A 23313-nucleotide genomic window follows, 5' to 3' on the forward strand; every position below is an offset into this window, starting at 1 on the left:
AATTGGTGTACTCATTTAATTAATGTAGAGAAACTGGTCCCCACTGTGTTAATTCTGTTTCTGGAGCTAAATTGCACAATTATTTCAAATGTGACTGGGTGGCGTTTAGGGGTTCTTGAAATGTCCATGCTGTTGTTTTGAAGTTAATTTTATTGAGGGGATTGTGAAGACAAAGCCTTTGCCTGCTAGATAGTCAATAGTTTCCCCTGGAGATTTCATTACAGTTTTTGTTCTTGAATTGGGTGCATCTTGATGGGGATGGCAGCAGCCAATACAGGCATGTTCTCCTTTGCGCTGGACATGGGACTCTGCTTCCCCTTTTCATAATGGCTCCTTCACTTTTGCGGTAATAACAAACAACTGAGGACAGCAAAGTAACATGAAAGAGAAGCATGAAAACAATTTAATGATTAGCACCGAAACGAATATTTAATTAAAATAAAAGCCATGCCTAAAAGCCTTAATGCTGACTTTTGGAAACCGAACCATGCTGTGGTATTTGGAAAGCCCAATGTCCTGTACAGTAGATATTCCAAATTGCTTGGGAACTGGAGCTTACGTTTGCAAGCTTGGAATGTCCTGCGGATAATTAAGTTGTGGTCAGGCTTTAGAAAAATACAAAGTTCTCAAACTATGATTTTATAAACATGCTGCAATAACATTTCTTTATATTTAACAGTTTCGTATAGAAAGCTGATACTCTCACAAGGCATTGATTAAAGGTAAAACATCAAGAAAGGAAAAATATTAAATTAAAACTTCAGTTAGGATGTTGACAGTTGGCTTGTAATATTAAACAGATGTGCGTGTTCTTGGGATATTCTTCTTTCAAAGCCTTGTTGCCAAGATTAAAAAAAAGACAGCTACATGATTTTTTATTAATGTTTAATTCCCTTTTACTTTAGATTCTCTTTTGCCTGGTTCAGTCCCTTTGGATGCTGAGATTTTAATAAGGTCTTTGTATATTTCATTTTAGATCAGAACACATGAGATTGTGCCCATTATTTAAAATTCTGGTTTAGTAAGTTTTCACTTTTGCTTTGCATGTTAAATTCGTTTTTTATGTAATTGATATGTATGTGGGAGCAGAATTCGAACCACTTAGATCCATGCTGATTAGAAGTAGTTTATAATAGATAACAGAAAATCATTAAACTTTTCTACATTGAATTGTAGTTCAATATAGTGCTTCTTCTTTTTTAATTGTGAGAAAAACACTAGGAAATAATGTGATCAATTACAGAATTTCTTTTTGGAACAACTAGTGTTTAACTCAGTATATTTTTGCTTTTTATCCGTGGCTTTATTTTAAATATTATATTATACCATGAAGTCCCAAGAGCTACTTCGAGAAGGAGATTGCCAGTGACATTCTTAACTTCTTTTTCTTCCAATAGTTGACACCCGCATGTTATACCACAACTTCATTTTTATGATGTTTTGATTATTTTATCATATACCACTGTGACATTTTATAAATCTTTTTATAAATAAATAAAATAAACTGCTTTAAATCCTCTGTCTTAAAAAAGGTCTGCCATGTAAAACACAAGCCTGAAGCCTCCATGAGCTCAGCATGTTCTTTGGCACCTGACCCTGGCATCTAAGGATAGTTGTAGACAACTATCTGCCAAGCTGTTTTTGTTTTAGCAGATATAGATAAAATTATCTTCAACAGCTGGCTAGACATTGCCAGATATCAGGGCTACATGGAGACCTTCCTGGGCCCTTTGTTGTTCAGTGTCTTTCTAAATGACTTGGATGAAAGAATTGAGGGGATGTCCATCCAATTTGCAGATGACACCAAACTGGGAGGATTCAAGATGACCTTAACAGACTGGAGAACTGGGACAAAGCTAACAAAATGAATTTCACTAGGGACAAATGTATGGTTCTGCAATTAGGCGGGAAGTACCAGGTGCACAAATATAAGATGGAAGAACCAGGCTTACTAGTACAGTGGTACCTTGGGTTACATACGCTTCAGGTTACAGACTCCGCTAACCCAGAAATAGTACCTCGGGTTAAGAACTTTGCTTCAGGATGAGAACAGAAATTGTGCTGCGGCGGCAGCGGGAGGGCTCATTAGCTAAAGAGGTGCTTCAGGTTAAGAACAGTTTCAGGTTAAGAACGGACCTCCGGAACGAATTAAGTACTTAGCCCGAGGTACCACTGTAGTACATGAGAAAAAGATGTTGGGGTCTTGGTGGACCACAAGCTTAACATGAATCAACAAAAAGCGAACGCTCTTCTAGGCTGCATCAATAGAAGTACAGTGGTACCTTGGTTCCCAAACTTAATCCGTCCCAGAAGTCTGTTCCAAAACCAAAGTGTTCTAAAACCAAGGCATGCTTTCCCATAGAAAGTAAAGCAGAATGGATGAATCTGTTCCAGACTTTTAAAAACAACCCCTAAAACAGCAATTTAACATGAATTTTACTATCTAACGAGACCATTGATCCATAAAATGAAAGCAACACTCAATGTACTGTACTATAAAATAAATAAGACTGTATTGTAGATGATAAAAATTAAAATAATTTTTTTCCCTTACGTGCACTGATCATTGTTTGGATCAGTGCTTTTATCCATTTTTGCAGTCACACAATCAGTAGCTGAACTGGGTTCCACACAGTCACAAGTCAGTACTGTAAAACGAAGGACAAGTCACAGTAAAAAAAAACCCAAAAAAACCACACAAACGCCCAAAAAAGTAGCAAAAACAAAAGCTCCAAATATTATCTCTGTGTTGCATGGGTGCTCAGGTCTAAACAGTTGACAGACTCAACAGGAAGCCTCTGATAAGCAGAGGGGTCTCAATTTACAAACGGAACACACTCAACAGGAAGCGGAACATGTTCTGCTTCCAAAGCAAAGTTCACAAACTGGAACACCTACTTCCAGGTTTGCAGCATTCTGTTTCCAAGTTGTTCATAAACTACCGTATTTTTCGTCCTATAGGACGCTCCGTCCCATAGGACGCACCTAGTTTTTTTGGGGGGAAATAAAGGAAAAAATTTTTTCCTTTATTTCCCCCCCAAAAGCAGGTCGGGGAAACCAAACCAGGTCGAGGAAGGGCGCTGCACCTCCCTGAGCTTGTGGGGCTGGCCGATGTCTGCCTCAGGCGGCAGGCTGCTATCCGCAGCGTGGGGAGCCCTGCGGGGCACCCCTGCAGGACTCCCCATGCTGCGGATGTCTGTCCAGTGCGCGGGGCGCTCTGCTTCAGGGCGCCCCACCTGCCGGGAGGCAGGCTGCTATCTGCAGCGTGGGGAGCCCTGCGGGGAACCCCTGCAGGACTCCCCACGCTGCGGATGTCTGTCCGGCGGGCGGGATGCTCTGCTTCAGGGCGCCCCGCCCGCCGGGTGGCAGGCTGCTATCCGCAGCGTGGGGAACCCTGCGGGGAACCCCTGCAGGACTCCCCACGCTGTGGATGTCTGTCCGGCGCGCGGGGCGCTCTGCTTCAGGGCGCCCCACCCGCCGGGAGGCAGGCTGCTATCCGCAGCGTGGGGAGCCCTGCGGGGAACCCCTGCAGGACTCCCCACGCTGCGGATGTCTGTCCGGCGGGCGGCAGGCTGCTATCCGCAGCGTGGGGAGCCCTGCGGGGAACCCCTACAGGGCTCCCCACGCTGCGGATGTCTGTCCGGCGCGCGGGGCGCTCTGCTTCAGGGCACCCGACGCTCCGGGAAGCAGGCTGCTATCCGCAGCCTAGACAGCCCTGCCGGACCTCCTGCAGGGCTGCCCGGGCTGCGGATGCGCTCCCGAAGCGCCGGGCGCTCTGCTTTCAGGGCGCCCGACGCTCTGGGAAGCAGGCTGCTATCCGCAGCCTAGACATCCCTGCCGGACCTCCTGCAGGGCTGCCCGGGCTGCGGATGCGCTCCCGAAGCGCCGGGCGCTCTGCTTTCTGGGCGCCTGACGCTCTGGGAAGCAGGCTGCTATCCGCAGCCTAGACAGCCCTGCTGGACCTCCTGCAGGGCTGCTCGGGCTGCGGATGCGCTCCCGAAGCGCCAGGCGCTCTGCTTTCAGGGCGCCCGACACTCCGGGAAGCAGGCTGCTATCCGCAGCCTAGACATCCCTGCCGGACCTCCTGCAGGGCTGCCCGGGCTGCGGATGTCTTCCTGAAGCCTGGAGAGCGAGAGGGGTCGGTGCGCACCCACCCCTCTCTCTCTCCAAGCTTCAGCGAAAGCCTGCATTCGCCCCATAGGACGCACCCAGATTTCACCTTCATTTTTGGAGGGGAAAAAGTGTGTCTTATGGGGCGAAAAATACGGTAATCTGTTCTAAAACCAAGGTACCACTGTATAATAGTGTCCAGATCAAGAGAAGTAATAATACCACTGTATTCTTTCTTGGTGTCAGACCACATCTGGAATACTGTCCCCAGTTCTGGGCACCACAATTTAAGAAGGGTATTGACAAGTTGACTTTTCATTTAGTTGGTAATACTGCAACCTGTCTGTCGCTCAGTTCTTTATTTCCCCCCACGTCTTCAGTTTGATTTCTCTCTTCGATAAGTCCAGTAAATCTCTATATATTGCCCATTGTCTGTCCATGTTGGTCTTCTTCAATGGTATAGCTTCTATTAGTGATAACCACAAGAGTGTTTCCCTCTCCAACAGATTTTTATATTTCTTCCAGAATCTTACCACATGGTTCTAGAAGTTCTTCTATATATATATTAGCATTTCCATACCATAAACACGGGTGCCAGCCAAAATTAATACCATGACCTTCCAAATCTAATAGGTGTTTTTTTTTAATAGCAAAATTCATTCCTTTAACCAACATAAACATGCCGCCTCATAATATAATTGTAAATTGGCAATTTCTTATTTAGGTACATATCTTCTGATTACAAGTTGAGCATAAACAGTCATAAGTTATGTTGTAACTCATTCTGCTTTTTTTAAACCTCTTTGAGGGTTTTTTGTTGTTTATTTACAGTCAAGCGGAATATAAATTTTCTGAAATAAGATAAATATACTTTGACAGTTTGAAGCCATTATGCCTGACTGTGGTTAGTTAGATTGTTTGATATTATATTATCCCTGGCCTTGAAAATTGCAGTGGTCTTTAGGAGTGATCTGACATTCATGAAATCAGGCTTAGTATACCTATTCTGGAATGTAAAACATCCCTTTTGTATTGAGGATAAATCATGATGAAATCTTTCTCATTTCCCTGTTTTCTTCCCATTATAATGTATAATGCAAATAATTTTCTCTGAATTTTAAGACCTGTTCCCTATGAATTGTATGCAAGTGGTTTCAATTCAAGGGGAAGAATGAAGAAATAGGGCATATAAATAGATTTCTTTCCTATGAAAACACACACATAGTCTCAGCTTGTTTGTTTATGAGCCCAGTTTGCATTGTGTCTCCCCCATGTTGATTTGCTTTTTTTTGTTTGCCGCTTGAGAATGCAGGATGAGGGTCATTTGATTGCATGCTCCTCTGTATTAAAATAAACCACTGCCTATTAAAAACTCAGTGACAGAGTGTGACAGATTTCAATTCTACCTTTCCCCCTGACATACACCTTATCTGTGTGTAGGAATCAACTCCTCCTGTAGCAGGGTAGTATTTCACCAGGAGTCTAACCAGACACAGGTTTGAAATAGGCCTTTTTGTTCCAAAACATCAGTAAGGCATCCTATAAAGATAAAATATTCTATCTTTCCAACTAGCTTTGTAGAATGAAGACCCAAAGCTTTCCTTGTGGAGTGTGGCTGCTATTCCATTTTATCCTTACAATAACCTTATGAATTTGATTCCTCTGAGAGATGGAGTTTGGCCCAGGATCACCCAGTGAACTACATGGCCAAGCAGGGTTGGACCTGTGAGTCTCTTTTCCAAGTCCTATTCTCTGAGTATTGCACCATAGTGGTTCAGTTTTATTTGAAATCTGTTTGGATGGTATAAGAAAAAGCAAAGTGTACTCTTTTGAATAAACAGTGCTTTTGCTTCTGTATTTTGTCAGGCTGCAGATGGTACTTCTGTACTGTATTGCCATATCTGCATAGTAAAATGGGAGTGGCATTGTAGGGTGTTTGCTCAGTTAATTATAACATCAATTAAGAGTGTGTGTCGTTGCAGTAGTTCATTGTTAGATATATGACCCTCCTGCTAAAATAGAAGACATCACACGATTCTGTGTGTATGTATGTTGAATGACGTGTTCAGGGGTTTTTTAATGCAATTTTGAAAATATGCAAGATGTAGCAATTAACCTACATGTACGTATATAATACTAGAAAATGGGCAACTTATTATATTCAAAGACAGGATCTGATAGGCTCAAATTGCTTAAAACATCAGTTATTGAAGATCTACCCAGGGGAATTTAAGAAACCATTTAACAGATGAAAGTACATTTTGAAAAGTTTGACCTTACAGGCAATCATAAAATGAATGCAAACAGTGCTTCTCCCCCTGAAATGTATAGAGCCCATCTGTGTCTAATCCAGTAATTACAGACTGAGTTCAATTACCTTTTCAAACTTGGAGCAGACTGGAGACTAAGCAGCGAATGTGCATGGGGTTTTGTCTAGACCTCAGTTGACCACAGTCTAAAACAGGAATTTATATCTAATCTTATTTTATTTTGTTCAGTTTGGTAGCTCTTAAAAGATTCATTTTGGTACTTAAGTTATCAGATTCTGGAAGCCCAGTACACATGTATTGCTGTACTTGTGTGTGAACATGTCTTTAAAAAAAAAAAGTTTGTGAGAAAAGTAGTTGGCATTTGCAGCGTAAGGATTTGGGGAGTTTAGTTCCTTTTTAAAACTGTTTGAGAGCAGCCATGCTTTTGTTTCTTAGTTCTTTGTGGTTTACTCTGGTTCTGTTTTGATACTGTGGCCTCTAATATGCATTGCATAATGAATAATATTTTGAAAGAATTATTAACAGTAATTTTCAAATGTAACGCACTATAAACAATGAAGCACCTTTCCTATCACCCCTAAGGATCATGCAGCTAGGCTCCCTGTGTGTGCTGGCTGTGCGTGGGATCCTGTGCAACATGTTAAAATGATGCTGGAGCACATATTCTTGCCTAGCCCCATTATTTTCTTATTTTAAGTAACTGGGTTTTAGGGGCTTTCAATGGCAAAGTGAGGCAGAAATGTTTGGGTATGTACCATGTGCTCAAGTTAAAATCGTCTCTTTGCTTTCAGCTGTTTCTCTCATTTAAATCAGTAGAAGTTCTGAACAGTAGCGCACAGTCCTTATAAATAGATTGTAAACACAGCTGCAGGAACTGATACCACGGTTTGAAATGAAATGAAATGATTTGCTATCAATACAACAACATAGCATATTCTCTTCCTTGCATATCAAATAATTCATCTGGCGATGAGATATTACCATGGTTCACACATCATGCTAAGCCAAACTATGCCTTATTGACAGCATGTGGGCTTCTGGAGAGGAAATTGCCTCTAGTTTGCTACTCAGTCAGTTTTCTGCTGTGGAGCACTAAGCTCGTCTATGGTTTGGCTTAATGTGTAAACTGAACCCAGGCTTGTGGTTTAGCTCTCTCTACACTAGCCATGAACTTTAAACTATAGGACAAAACTTGGTTACAGCTCATGTTTAGTGCGGAGAGAGCTAAATAATGACCCAATTTGGGCGACATGCTATACCAAACCATGGCTTATAAGGTTCAGTGCGGAGCAGGAGCAAAATTACTAGGGAGGACCAAACGGCCATTGCTTCCTATCCCAGGGCCTGCATGCATTCATGCTAAATCATGCTTTGGTTTACATTGATGTGTGAACCAGGATATTATTTGCTAAGTTGATAAATTGGGTATGCCAACAACTGTAGTCTTACACAATATTCCGTGGGTCAGACTTTATTATTAATTTTACTTATTTGTCTACTACAAAAAGTGTCAATCAGTGCCAATTCAGAAAAAGATATAGCATAATAAAACCATTCTAATAATCTATAAACAAACCCAGTAGAAGAACATTTTATGGAATTGCCACCAACCAGCTGGTTGCAATCCATCAAATGCCTGGGAGGAAAAAAAAGTAAGTTTTAACTTGACACCTAAATGATGTTATTGGTGGACCTCATTGGGAAGAGCATTCCATAGGTGGGTAGCCATAACTGGAAAAGTTTTCTTCCCTGTTGATACCTCTTGAACCTTCCTCAGAGGGAGCATTCAAAAAAAGATCACAAGTGAAGATGGAAGGGTCCAAATAGGTTCATACTGGGAGAGGCACTTTGGAAAAGATTGTGGTCCCAAGCCATCAGTGTTAAAACTAGCACTCTGAATTGGCAACCAGTGCAGTTGTGCCAGGATTGGTGTGATATGTCAACAAGTGGGTGGCCACTAGCTAAATATTCTGAACCATCTTCAAAGGCAAACAAATATACAGCACATTTCAGAGCATATATTGCTGCAGCCAAGTTATTCCTGTCCTTAGACGGCCATAGCTGAGCCACCAGACAAAGCTGGTACTCTGCACCACCGAGGCTGCCTATGCCTCATGTGACAGCAGTGGATCTAGGAAGACACTCGACTGCAGACCTGCTCTTTCAGAAGGAGCTTGACCGCCACCCACCTGGTCAGAAGAATCACCCACTAATAAAATTTCAGACTTGCCTGGATTTAGTCTGTTTATAGGCCCTCATCAAATTCTATTTTCACAACCAAGCACCAGTTCGGCACATTTTTCACCTCACCTGCAGAGGATGAAAGAGAGTAATGCAGCTTCGTGTCAACAGCCTGCTGTTGAGAATGCACTGTCATTAAAGAGAAGAGTAAGAGCAGCCTCTGCAGGACCCAGTTCTGGACAACCCATAGGGCCAAACAGGATCCCCCAAGCACAGCCTTCTAGATCTAGGAGTGGTGATGCCTTTAGGGCAGTTCCTTGTTTAGAAAACTTCTGTTAAAAAACCCCAGAAAACTTCTGTTAAAAAACAGTACTCTGATTTTCATTAAGTATATGGTATTCTCAGCTACTTTATCTAAGCTTGAGATTAATTTCTATGGTTATGGGTGGATATAAATCTCTAGTATGCTTTTCAAAACTGATTGTTTCCCTTGCATAGATAGTACATCTGGATTAGCCCAGAGTAAAAAATTCTGTTGCCAGACACAAGAGGGTGCATAGGAATCTGTCAGCTCAGGAGGCCATTATCAGAAGTTACGGTATATGATGCAGCCATCTTGTTGAAGCTAAGTAGGTGTGGGCCTGGATGGGAAACTACATGGAAACTGGAAATAAATTCAACCTGATCTACAATAATAGCAGTTCCATCAACATGGGTAAAGTTTGCAGATCCACACATTCTGTAGAACAAGAGGTAAATTTAATTATGGTTTGGTGTGGTATCTCCGTTAACAAACCAATGTTTCAGATGTTGCTCCGCCTCCAGAACCACTGTTTCTAGAGATGGTAGCACTAACAGATGGGGAAAAGGGGGGGCTTGCGGTCCATGCATGGGTCAAGTATACGTTGGTGGTTGCCACTTTACAAAGTTAGGCTCTCTGGCCGCAGCTGCACAAAAGAGTCAAAGTAAATATATCCCTGTGGTGTTTTCATATTCTAACTGGACCTAAACATGTTTACTCAGGTAAGTTTCACTTAATCCAGTTCTATTTCCTCCCAGCAATTGTTTTGCAGACTTTGTAAAAGTTAGTAATTTTTCATTGAGACCATTGTGGAATGTTGTAGGCTACATGGCATTTACTTCAAATGTATGAACTGTGCCTTTCAATTTAGCACCCTTTTCAGTAAAATTAAACAGCATTTTTTTTACTTGTTTTTTTTTTATGAAAGAGATATTGCCTAAGTGGGTATAATTAAGTTGTAAGAAGTGGCCCATCAACTGAAATCCTACGACGAAAAGCAAGACGCTGTTTAATAAAAGGAGGTTCTTTTGCAGGAACAGTACTCTGATTTTCATTAAGTAAATGGTATTCTCAGCTACTTTATCTAAGCTCTAGATTAATTTCTATGGTTACGGGTGGATATAAATCTCTAGTATGCTTTTCAAAACTGATTTTGTTTGTTCACAACAAGATTATAGCAGCCTTCTTCTAAAATAAGTTTTTACTTTAAATTCCCCCCATTAAGTGCATAGACATAGGTGGGCTGCAATTCCAGAGGCATCATAAAAAATAAAAAGATATGTGCTGAAATAGAATTACAGAAAGTAGACATTAAAATACTAAATAGCAGTGCTTTCCCCCTTAAAAACATGTTTAGGGGTACTCTCATTTTCCTACTCATATTGAAATACTGCCCCTCAATGAGGCCAAACTTAGATTCACAAAATGTTTAGGGGTATGTGTGCCCCTGTGTCCCCCCAGAAAAAAGCACTGCTAAATAGGGTTCATGGTTTCAGGCAAAGGGAAAAAATGAAGGCCCCTTACTGTACACCAGGTATACCGAGGGGAGCCTGAGGTCTGGCTCTTTATCTGGCCTTGAAACTATCCCAGGCCACATCCTGCATCAGCTCATGTGACCCCAAACTCTGTTAATTTCTCCTGCTTGTCTGGGTATAGAACAGAGAGAGAAATGCAAGTGTGTGTAGAAACTCTTCTAACATGCAAAGGTAAAATGTATTTGCCTTGTCCTTTTGCCTCTGTTCCCTTTTGCCTCTGGCCCTGCCTACCAATAATTGGTTGTGATCCCCATAAAATTGCCCAGAAGCAGAGGTGAGCCTTGAACTAAAAATGGTTCCTCACCCCTGCTGTACACTAGGACTTCTAAATATTCATTTCTATACTTCAGCTCTAGCAGGTAGACATATTTAATGCTGAGTAATAAACACATAATTAATGATGATAAACAATTTGTTGGTTTAACATGAGGTGCAACCTAACATTTTGCTCCCGTAAATAAAATTGCTAATGTTAAAATGTAAATTTCCCAGAAAGTTATGTATGAGCCAGATTAGATTACTGTTCGTGTAAAGCGTGATGGAAAGCATGTTTATACTATTGTGTGTGTGTCCGTGTGCACTCATGTATTTTCCATATGGAGATCATGTCATTTTTTGTTCCCAACATTCCACGCAGAGAAAGAATTTCTGAAGCATAGCTTATTTATAAAATAATAGCCAGGAAACATGTTTTTGAGATTCTGAATAACATCAGTATAACGTGTAAGTAGAGGATATACAGAAGGATATCTTGGTAATGGAAACTGCAAGTAAGGGAAATGTATTAAAACACTTTTAAAAGCAATGATAATGTGAATGAGAATCTCTGTATGAGGCTACTAGTTACAGCCAACTCATTCTCAGAATGTGGAAACTTTTGTAGCCAAAGCAGCACAATTCACACACATAAAAGAGGCTTCAGTAGGCTTGAAGGAGTCCCAAAGAATGCTATCTAAATAAACAAACTGAAAAACCCTTTTGGGGCTAGGTGGGTGGAATGCTGACTGACTGTTGGCAAAGACAACAGAAAACCTGGAAGTGGAAGGGAGTATCCTGTAGGAGGGCATTGCTAGCTGGTTGGAACCCTGATCAGGAGCATGCCACACGACAGTGTTTTGTTGCAGGTCCTGCTTGTCTCTGCACAGTGTGTGGTGTGTGTGTGTGTGTGTGTGTGTGTGTGAGAGAGAGAGAGAGAGAGAGAGAGAGAGAGAGAGAGAGAAAGATTGTATATATTATACAGATGCTCGTTTCCCTATAGCTTGTTATGTACAGTTTACAGTGACTTCAACCAGAAAATAGGTGCACCTCAGTTTTGATACTTTGAATAAATTTTGAATCTGAAATTATATACTGTGCTACATTGATACAATTCAGTGTGCATTTCAGAATTGGGCCTCTATTATGTACATCAATTACAGATTTTTAAATTAATGAATAATAATGAATAGGATTGGGCTCCAACCTGTACACCCAATCCTACACAACTTTTAGAAGACATCTGAAGGCAGCCCTGTATCAGGAAGCTTTTAACGTTTGACGTTTTACTATGTTTTTATATGTACTGTAAGCCGCCCAATCCTTTGAATAAGGATTCCTTAAATCAGAGCATAACATAGTTTTTATAAAACCTGATTTTTGTAAAGAGTAGATTAATGGGAAATGTTTGAAGATGAGCTGCCTATTATTCAGTATAATGTCCTACCTTATTACAGTTGGCCCCTGTCTTAATGATGCTTCCATGTCTGCAGTGGTTAATTGTAAAAAGATGTGGACTCTGCAGAAGAGTTGAGTGAGGTCTATTAGTTGCTCTCTTTTTGTTTACTTGATAAAGAAAAGAAGAAATAAATTTATAATTGATTCAGAACAAAATGGACCACTTGAAGGAAAAACATCCTGTGTAAAAGTGCAAATAAAGTTTAATGCTGAGAATTATGGTAAGTGGAGTGTGTTTAATTCGCAGTAATAAAGGCCAATTTCGGCAAACATATTTTGACCAATTTGCTTTTGTTTCCCATCTGAAACGTTCCTCAAAATTTGTGGCTTTTGTGTTGCACTTAAAGAGGTTTTAGATAGTTGTGTGAAAATATAAATATTGAAGTTCTGATTGGAGTTAGGCTATAAGACAAGAAGAAAATATCGGAAAATCCTATTAAAGTCAGATGTTGCATCCCATGATGAAAGAAAAAATATGAACATCAGAAGGTTTGTGTGTTTTGCAGACTTGAATGAGGCAGCTTCAATTTGTTAGTTCAACAGATAAGACTGAAGTCTTGTCGGGTCCTTATTTTTCAGTTCAGTGACAAAAACTCCTTTTAGTGTTGATGCATACATAACAGTTGTGTGAATAATGAACTCACTGACCATGCAATCTTATCCATGTTTCATCAAAAGTAAGACTTACTCTCAAACATGTGGGTGCATAAATTATTGTAGACTTACAACACAATCTTAACCATGTCGTCTACTCAGAAGTAAGTCCTGTTGAATTCAATGGGGCTTACTGCTCGGTACATGGAGTTAAGATTGCAGCCTTATACATGTAAGTGATACTAAAACTGTATTCAGTCGTTTGAAACTTTCTGCCAGTTCTTAAAACACACCGTTGTGTTCCTTTTCGCATTAATTAGCCTTCCCTTTTAATATATAACATTTCAGTGTGTTGAAATTCATAGAATTATAAGTATTCACATGTATGAACTTACAAAGGCAAGAAAATTACTGGTCTGTCTTTTTTGGACAAGGACTCGGAACAATCAACGAAGCACTTTTTGCAGGTTCTTATTTCAGTGTGTTTTATTTAGAATCCAAGCTCAGTCGATCTGTAGAACTTCAAAGTCTTAATTATGAAGTTTCATTTGGTGATCTTGTTGCACAAGCAAAAGTCACTGGTGCCTCCTTCCGTCCTCTGCTGCTCCCCACAGGTCCCAAAGACCCCCCTGAACAACTTTGTGCTCAATATTATACAATAACTCTTGTAACATATAGTCAAGGTTGTTCTCACATTTGGGAGTGGTACGTGTGTGTGTCTGTGAGACCATTTGTTTTCTTAATTTTAAGTAATACTAAATTTAAGAGATGCAACTGCATTAGGATGCTCACTTTTCAAAAATATTTGAGTTACTCAAAATATTCTACTTTCCTTTTAATAATGTTGCAGCGATACAGAAAAGCAGCTTTCATAATCCTGGAAGGAGCATTATTTAAATACTTCCTGCTATGAGTCCCTTTTGGTGTATGTTTGTTAAAGGAAGCTGTACTCAAAGATGAAATAAACCAATTTCAGAAAATGTTTTTCAAAAGCTGTAAACTCAAAATAGTGAACAGAAGGTTTGTGATTTATTCCTCACAGTTAGGATTGCATAGTCGCTCTTGTTGAAGGGGTGTCCCGATTCAAGAATATTTTGATCCTTTAGAATAGGAATCTCACGTATTTCTAAATTTCTATATACTAAAAGAGCTCCCAAATGCTTTTGTTTTGGAAATTTGATTTTGTTTGGCATCAGATAATAGCAGGAGATTATGAAGAGATATGATGTGCAAGTAGACTAAGATAAGTCAGGGCAGTTGTGCATGAAGAAATGCATTATTTAAAAAGAACACAAAAGAGCACATATTTGCGTAAAATTTGCATGTGCTACTTTATACATGTAGATTTAAATTTATAAAGAATTGCTATAATTATAAGGGTGAAGGATAAATTTATTAGGGCCAGGTAACCTGTGTGCCTCCTCTGTGCCTGCTGATGGGCCCCTGCTCGCCTTTATCTTCACACCCGACTCTGGCTGGACAGCCTTTCAAAGAATAAAGGATTCCTGGAGTATAGTCCTCTGGCACGCCTTCAAGTAGAGGACTGTTCAGTATTAAGCCGGGTATGTGGCCGCCCTATGTTCAGTTGTGCAGACATGTATGTGACCCTTTCCAGGGTTGTAGCAATTCACTTTAGTAGTGCCACTTGAGGTGGGGTTTGGGGGGTTTTTTCTGGGGCTGAATCTGGAGCCAGAGAGTAGTTGTACACAAGAATGAGCAATTCAGTTTTTAAACAACAATTATGAGCGCCTCGTTAAGGAATGGGAAATGTCTCCTTTTATAATGCTGTACTTTCTCATTACAATCTGCCCAGTGAAGTAATCGAAATGCCATAAAGTAAACTCTTTTATTCCTTATGCATTCACTTCCATTTTTGAAACAGGTTATCACTGCAGAGTGACATAAATGCTCCTGTATTATTTGTTTGTTCTTAATGCAGTCAACAAAAAGATTGCACATTTTATTCTAATTGATTTTTTTATTATTATGCAATCCGATAATTTTTCAAGTACTGCTCTGTCTCTGCAGTGGGTAAATCACATGAACTTTTTTGTTTAGTTTTGTTACCGGCAGCTGTACTTTAAAATTTTGCCTCAGTTTTTCTAAACAACATTTTTAGCGTCTCCATATTACATCTCTTTCAACATTTGCAGATAAAAAAATATGCAAGCATTCAATTTTTGTGTTTATTGTTTCTATTCTTTCATTACTTTGAATAACTGGATATGAGTAAGGAAGGAATGTGGAACCCTCAAGTCTGAATTTTGGTGCATCTTCAGACCCTTCTCCTTAGGATTTGCTGTCGTGCTTCCTTGCCCTTTTAATTTTGGGTGCATTTTTAAAGAGTTTTGTTGTTGTCATTTAAATGTTGCTATTCAAATAACTTTTAGTAGAACAGAAGTAATGGAATAAAATGTGCACACTATGCCTGTTAATAAAAGTAATTATAGGTCCCAAATTGCCTTCTACTTGTAGACTAGTTTTTGTTCCCCATTTGTTGATGTAAACCAGGAACTGAGCAAGGTAACCATTTTCATGAGATTAGAGGCAGCCAGGCTGACTGTCTCTTGGCTTTTTGCTCCCCCCCCCCTTAAATGCATGCCCACCCCTATCTTCTGTTTAGATATCGCTTGCTTTTTGGAGTTTCACATTACTGCAGCAATTGATCTGAGTGACCTAGCTTAAGAACTTTAACATTGCAGTTGCAACTTAAACCAAATGTATACCCTCAAGAGGCAAATCATCTGAAAAACTGGTCAGTTGTGATTAGGACCTACTGTACTTTCTCCCCGCAAACCTGAATAGGATAGCACTGGAAATCCTCAGTTGCTTAAACAGGCGGGTGACATAAATCTAATTTCTGCTTATACAAATGCAGCACTTTTGCAGCTTTAGAATAAGCATTTGAACCAGCTGTGCCAACTTTTCACAGTTGCTGTTCCTGAAAGTTTAAACTTTGTGTTTTATTTTATTTCACTTAACCATCAGACCCTGAGTTTTAAACTTAGAAATTAGGGTCATGAATTTGGAAATTAGATGCTAATTGTGCACCAGAGCTTTGACCTGTAATTCTCAAATATCTTCAATGTAAAAATCATTACTGTTGCGGAGACCTTTATCCTATTAAAAATCAGATAAACATGCCTAGACCGTACCAGGAATAGATGAATATTTAAATTATTCTTTTCATTATAAAGACATGAGCTTTACCTTCAAAATGTGCAATACTTTGTATACTTTTGTAGAGTAAATCTAGGTGATCTCAGTGGGACTGTAGTTTCAAGTAAACATGCATGGAATTAGACTAAAAAGCCTATAATATTGGATCCGTGACTTGTCAAAAATATGTTTTTCATAATTCAGCTGTTTAGGTTCTTACGTAATGCAGTTGGTGGACTTGTGCTTATTCTGCGGTGCTCTTTTTGTGACAGGATTGCTCAAGTTTGAAAAATATTAATCGAACTTTACTTTTGGATCTGTATTTCTGAACTACACATAATGATAGAATATATAATATGGATAGAACATCTCTAACAAAAATAAGAATTTACAAAAACAAATGAATCTTCGGCTTCTTGATTTTGATTCCTTAGTATTTTTAACGTCTCACATTTAGGTTTTGACTATTTCGGTTTTAAATACAGATTTGTTAATCTACTACTCAACAAGTAACATACAACCACTGCATCATTTTATCATTTGCATGAGATTAGAAGAAAATGGCCACACCACCTTGAGTTTTAACAAAGCTTGAGTTGTAATTAGTAACACCAGTGATTTTAAAGGCATAATGACCTCTTTAATGTAATACACCTCTTTTATGTAATGACACCACTTTACACAAAAATAAACTGGCTTTATTCTAAGATTTAGAAGATGCTTTCTGACACCATAGATGTGACCCCTCATTTTTCATGCAGTTAACATTTTCTATCTGCAATTTAAAAACATTGAACATTTAAAATTCAAATTATGCAACAATTTCCCCAACCCATATGCTCTGTGTTCATACACAATATGCAATATCTTGTTTTGTCCCATTTTTAAACGTCGTCTTCCTTTCAGTAATGAATTATTTTTATTACTATTACTATTATATTTATATCCTGCCTTTTTCCCCGGCCCAGGACTTGAAAGCAGCTTATACAAATTAAAATAACACAGATAAAATACAGAAGGCTTAAAACATATAAAATATAGTAATTAAAAAGTAATTAAACTGGAGTAGAATTAAAACAATATAAACAACGGTTACAGTGGTACCTCAGGTTAAATACGCTTCAGGTTACAGACTCCGCTAACCCAGAAATAGTGCTTCGGGTTAAGAACTTTGCTTCAGGATGAGAACAGAAATCATGTTCCGGAGGGGAGGCAGCAGCAGGAGGAGGCCCCATTAGCTAAAGTGGTGCTTCAGGTTAAGAACAGTTGCAGGTTAAGTATGGACCTCCAGAACGAATTAAGTACTTAACCTGAGGTGCCACTGTATATTAAAATACAGATAGTAAAAGAAGCACAGCACTCTTCAAAAGCCCTTTCCTTTAAAAAATGGTCCTGCAACGCCTGCTGCAATAAAGCAGTCTTTTCTTGCTGGCGGAATAGCAACAAGGAGTGAATCAGTCTAGCTTATTTAGGGAGCAGTCACCAAGAAGGCCCTCTTGAGAAATGTATCTTAATGGTAATTCCTTTGTGAATGAATTTTGAAAAGCAATTGCAGTTGAGATTTGTCAGGTGAGGATTCAGCACTTTGTTATGAAGGGTTGTGCAGAGGATCATGAAGGTATCCTTTTTATTTATTTATTACACTTATCCCCTGCTTTTCCATACAAAAATGTTTTTATTCTGAAAACCAACCCTGTATTCCTATGTTCCATCTTATTGGCAATTTCCCTTCTTTGGCAAGATAGTTGAACAAGTGTACATCACTTATTTGGGAACACAACTGGATGTGAGCACACTATTATATACCCCTACCAACCTGGCATGTGGTCTGTTAATAGCGTTGGGCAGGCCTTGATTAACAGTTGCTGCCTGTTGATTTATCAAGATTTTCCACCCCATAGACCCTCTTAGATCTTTGATGCCTTTGGTAGTGTTGATCATGAGATGTTGTTGGAGACACATCTGCGGAACCTGGCAGGAATTCAAAACATAGTTGTGGAGTGCCTGGTTTTGATTATAGCATGGAGGTCTGATTTGTTATCGTCCCTTTCGGACTCGGCCTGCCCTGCCCTGCCTCCTGCCCAGTGTTACATATTGAATTACTGGGTAAGATTGCGTATAATCTAATGTCATCAATATGCTGATGATACCCAGCTCATTATTGTAGTTTATCTGAGCCAAGCTCTGCAGTCTTCCAGGTTCAAGCCACAGCTGGATATTTCATTATGAGTGCTAAAGAAGTGCTTGCTTGATTCAGTGTAATAAAACAATATCCCAATAGAACAATATCCCATCTCAGTGTAATAGAACAAAATCCCATCCTTTCTTCAGTGCGGAGGTGAATATGATTAGCCTTGGACAGGTGAGAATAGCCATACAAGTGGTGGAAGGGCAAAATTATCCACCTGCAGCTTTACACATAATTTAAGTTTGTGGTTTTTTGTTTTTTAAATTTTTGGTATGACATGCTTCGTTAAAGGCTTCCCATGTTCACTTAAACTCTGAAATGTAGAGAAATTTGTGAGTCATGCCCTTAATAGGCGTACTTAGGCAATGTGGATCTTCTGTGGTTCATTCCAGCTTCACCACTACTTTATTTATTTAATTTGTGGAGCGTTTCTAATAAAACATCTTGTAGCAAGCATCAGCAAATAAAAAACCGTTTCAGTGCAGATGCAAACTGGGAAATCTCCACTTAAAAGGCTTCTAGGAAAACAAAGGTCTTCAGTAGCTCCTGAAAATAAAATATGTGAAAATAAAATATGCCAGAGGCACAGTGTCACATGAACCTGAGTCTACTAAACACATGAGTCCATATAACTGAATCAATCAGTCCATGTTCCAAGCACCTAACTGGTGCTTGTAAAACTGCAAGGTATGCATACATCCTGGTTTTAATATAGAAAGCATTAAAAGTAGTAGGTCCAGTTTGCCTAAGAGACCCCTTCTTCTTCTATATTTTATATTTAAATTATGTTTGTGCTGCTTGTTGTGATCCATGGGGATGCCCAATATTGTGGTGGCCCAAGCAAGGGGATGTTGGTAGTTCCTGGTTGCCCAAACGAGATGGCGAGGAAAAAGAAGGCTAGGTAAAGGCAGCACCTAGGAGGGAAATAAAGGTGGGGGTTCAGGACCATGGATAGGGCTCTTGCAGTGGAGACGAAACAGTCAAGTTGTCTTAGTGAGCAACTGGCTGAGTTTTGCAGCAGGACTAGGTAGCCATTGACGAAATGCTCCATACCCCGAGTGCCACCTCCCGTCAGTTAAAGGACCTTGTTCTTTCTTCTGTAGCCACCTGTTTCTTCAAGGTAGTGGAGTTTCCAGCTATGGAAATCTCCATCTCATCCTCACAGTTGCAGTTCTGGAGGACTAACTCCAAGGAGGTCTGTTCTAGGATCATGACTCCCAAGACGGCATATGGGTTTTTGTTTGTACATTTAAAAAGACAATCCAATAAAACACATAATGATTATTTTTTAAGAAACAAACCCAGTAGCAAAATGTCCCATCACAACCTCTTAGAGAGCCACCAAGTGTGTAATCTTTATATTTGCATGTGTCATTGCTTTGATAAGAGAAATAATCTCTTCCTGTCCCACTCTTATTTATTTCATAGATGTTATATACTACTTGTTTGTAAAAATTCTCAAAAAAATTATCAAAGCAGTTTACTCTTCTGGTGAAGAACACTGTAGCTAACACTATGCTATAGATAATCAGAAACAATAACAGCACTAACCGAAATAAAACATGTCATACATTATAATAACAATAAAATCAAGTTGCCCCAAGTAGCCAGTGCAACCCAGTCAAATGGGCAGGGTACAATCAATCTAGCTAACTATCTAGCAAATGCAAAATAGTAGTGCGTTCTTGGTGGCTGCTTTGCAGTTGCAGAACTCTCTCTACTTTGAGGCTCAATGAAGTGCAAGCCTGAACATCTTTTACAATTATTTTTTGGGGGAGGGGGAGTATTGGTTTGTTTGTGTTTGTATATGTATACAGTGGTACCTCGGGTTACATATGCTTCAGGTTGCATATGCTTCAGGTGACAGACTCCGCTAACCCAGAAATAGTACCTCGGGTTAAGAACTTTGCTTCAGGATGAGAACAGAAATCGTGCAGTGGCAGCGGAAGGCCCCATTAGCTAAAGTGGTGCTTCAGGTCAAGAACAGTTTCAGGTTAAGAACGGACCTCCGGAACGAATTAAGTACTTAACCTGAGGTACCACTGTATGTATATGTATGTGTTTGTCCTTGTTTTTATTATGTATTTTGTATTCCTCTCTGCCCCAAGATCTGTGGACGAAAGGTGGTACATAAATTAAATAATAAAATAAATTTATATTCCACCCTTCCTTCCAAAGAAGCCCAGAGCAGTGAAGGTTTATGTGATTAATACAGTTAAGATAAAAGCATCTTTAAAATAAGTTTACATATTTGTAAATAAAACATACAGTGGTACCTGGGTTTACAAACTTAATCCATTCTGGAAGTCTGTTCTTAAACCAAAACTATTCTTAAACCGAGGTGTGCTTTCCCTAATGAGGCCTCCCACCGCTGGTGCCCTTCCACCGTTTGGATTCTGTTCGTAGACCAAGGTAAAGTTCACAAACCAGGACACTATTTCCGGTTTTGCGGAGTTCATATACCAAGTAGTTCATAAACAGGGCTGTTCTTAAACCGAGATACCACTGTATTTGTAACAATTTCAAGCTGCACTTTGGACATGGGGTGGGTGGGTAGACATTAGTAGGTTTGGGGGCTTTAGATCCTAGTGCAATTTGTGGTTACTTTATATTTATTTTATCCATCATTTATTGATGTTACTTTCCTGTTGCTTTTTGTTTATGCCTATGCTAATCTGCATTGTTATGTTGATTTATATACTTTGGAAAAGTAATTAATTTTTAAAAAATTAAGAAGGCAAAACCTGTTTAATGGATTTTGAGCAAACCTGTTTATGGTGTGTCTTTCAGCGAGTTGTGGATTCTAGGAGCAGATGTTAAACTGCCCACTATCAAAATATTTTGGCAAGACATGCAGCTCATTGAAAGTATTGTTCCTTGCATCTTCCTGTTGTATTTAAGTCTGCTTTAATTAAACATTATATATCCCTTTGAATAATAGAGAAAACTCAAAGCCAAATGAGTATGCCTGTACCCCAGTTACTGAAGGCTTTAGATAAAAATGCTTTGCTTGTCTCCTGTCACTGTTAACAAAAGACAGAAGTTTTAACTGCCTTATCAAAAAAGATAAAGTATTTGTTCTGTTACTTTTAACATGATATGATTGGGTTCTTTCATCTCTGCCTCCCCCCCTCAAAGAAAAAGTGATGCTTGCAGGTCTACAGATACAGCATCTTCAAACTACAAACTAAGCAAAAGTCGCAGAGAGATGAACATAATTTCTCAAGACACCAGCATACTAGCACAATGTGAAATCTTTGTTGCCATCTAGTGGATATCCCTGTTGTGTGCAGGAGGCTGTGTATTGCTGCTAAATTTATAAAAGCTATCCTTCTGGCAGGGACGCGGGTGGCGCTGTGGGTAAAACCTCAGCGCCTAGGAATTGCCGATCGCATGGTTGGCGGTTCGAATCCCTGCGGCGGGGTGCGCTACCGTCGTTCGGTCCCAGGGCCTGCCAACCTAGCAGTTCGAAAGCACCCCCGGGTGCAAGTGGATAAATAGGGACCACTTACCAGCAGGAAGGTAAACGGCATTCCGTGTGCTGCGCTGGCTCGCCAGAGCAGCTTCATCACGCTGGCCACGTGACCCGGAAGTGTCTGCGGACAGCGCTGGCTCCCGGCCTATAGAGTGAGATGAGCGCACAACCCTAGAGTCTGGCAAGACTGGCCCGTACAGGCAGGGGTACCTTTACCTTTACCTATCCTTCTGGCAAAGAGTATCTTTGGTGCCATTCCATTAAAGACTGCTTCCTGGGTCTCAGAAGGAAGCAGTCCTAATCTTTACTCAGACTACGTTATTTTAACATGTGCAACTACCCATTCTATATGCCTATTTTATAGTTGTGTTTTTCATCTTTTAATTTTTGTCTATGGTTCTCTCGGTTTTATATACATCCTGAAATTAAATAATAATAAACAGCATTACAACAAAGAAGGGGGAGATAGCCCTATTTAACCAGCTGAGAGATATCACTTCTAGGGGTGCCACACTCTTTCTGCTGTCTTCTGCTTAAGCACAACAGACTTTAGCTAGGCGACACCTATTTTTGTTGCCTTTTCAACCGCTGCTCTCTCCAACAACCTTTTCTGAGCTCAGAGGCATATTCTATTTGGATTTATCAGACCGAAAGATCGATCGCCCCATTCTGAACTGAGGCTGACTTGGAATTCTGTGGCTGCTTTAGTCAGGGCCACATCATACCTGCCTGCTTCTACTGGTCTTGCTTGATCTGGGAGCAGAGGCTCTTTTCTGTCACTTCTCAGCCACAGTCCTTATTTTCCAGCGCAGAGCCTGTGGAAGTGTCATGGAGGTCGTGGTCGGACCCTGAGGAGGAGGAGGAAGAGCTTGGGGATTTGATCTTGAGGATGCTGGGGAGGATCCCAGGGGGTGAAGGGATGGAGATGCACCCTCCAAAGAAGGCTCAGGCCAGTTCTCAGATTGCTTCCAAACTTGCACCTTGCAGCTTCTCTAGCTGTGGAGCCGCCTCTGGTGCCTTCACTGTTATGCAAGAACGCCCCCCCCCCCTTCAGGAGAGGCAGCTGGGAGCAAACCGGATGCCAAGCCAGCACCACTCCACCTTTGTCACCTGGAGACCACAGCACTGACTCACACAACAGCACCTAACCTGCCCAGTGGACGGAGTGCCTGTTTGCTTGCCCAGACTCCCAACCGCTTGCAGCAGTCAGTATTGTGCTCACCCCATCCTTCAAAAGGAAAGTGCAGGGGGCATGTCACTTGTTGGTTCAACATCTTAGCTCTTGCCTAGCCTGTGCCTTTGCCCTCTCATGTAACGGCTGATTCTTGCAACCTGTGACTTGCGTTATGTACTGTTCTAATCTGAAAATAAACACCTTTAGCAAAACTGGAGTTCCAGTTCCTCGTGGGTCTGGCAGTGGTTGACAGAAGGTAGGCCTAAGTTGGTCTGCCTTGCTGGAATTAGTGCATCAGTGCAATTTGAGTGCTCTTTGAAAATAGCCCTCACCGTGCATTTGATGTTCAAGTATCATATCTTGGGCACATAAAATGCTTTTCTTTTCCCTTTCATTTTTAAATCCATTATTTACATTTTGCTTTTTTTTTATTATTCAGGTCAATAACATCGGGAAACTGAAAGATTTTCTTCTGCAGCACAGGAAAGATTATATTAATGCCTACAGGTAAATATTGCAATAGGAACAGTGGGTGGGTGGTGAAGAAGGGAAACATTATTGGATTGATGCTCTCTCCCTTTGGGGAAAACTCTTGTGCTAAATTTCCACTCTG

The 23313-nt window shown here is 40.3% G+C and overlaps 2 protein-coding genes across 2 annotated transcripts in view; one reads left to right on the forward strand and one right to left on the reverse strand.

Moving 5' to 3' along the window:
- Positions 1-23313, reverse strand: part of C3AR1 (complement C3a receptor 1) — a 330535-nt gene that overhangs the window by 295034 nt on the left and 12188 nt on the right. The window lies entirely within an intron of this gene.
- The window catches only part of STX18 (syntaxin 18), a 46444-nt gene that overhangs the window by 6256 nt on the left and 16875 nt on the right, over positions 1-23313 (forward strand). The window contains exon 2 of the mRNA XM_083698443.1: positions 23140-23207. Coding sequence (XP_083554569.1) covers positions 23140-23207 — 68 coding nt within the window. The remainder of the gene's footprint in view (positions 1-23139; positions 23208-23313) is intronic.

This window comes from Podarcis gaigeae (assembly GCF_964106915.1).
Source record: "Podarcis gaigeae genome assembly, chromosome: 9".
Lineage (NCBI taxonomy): Eukaryota > Metazoa > Chordata > Lepidosauria > Squamata > Lacertidae > Podarcis > Podarcis gaigeae.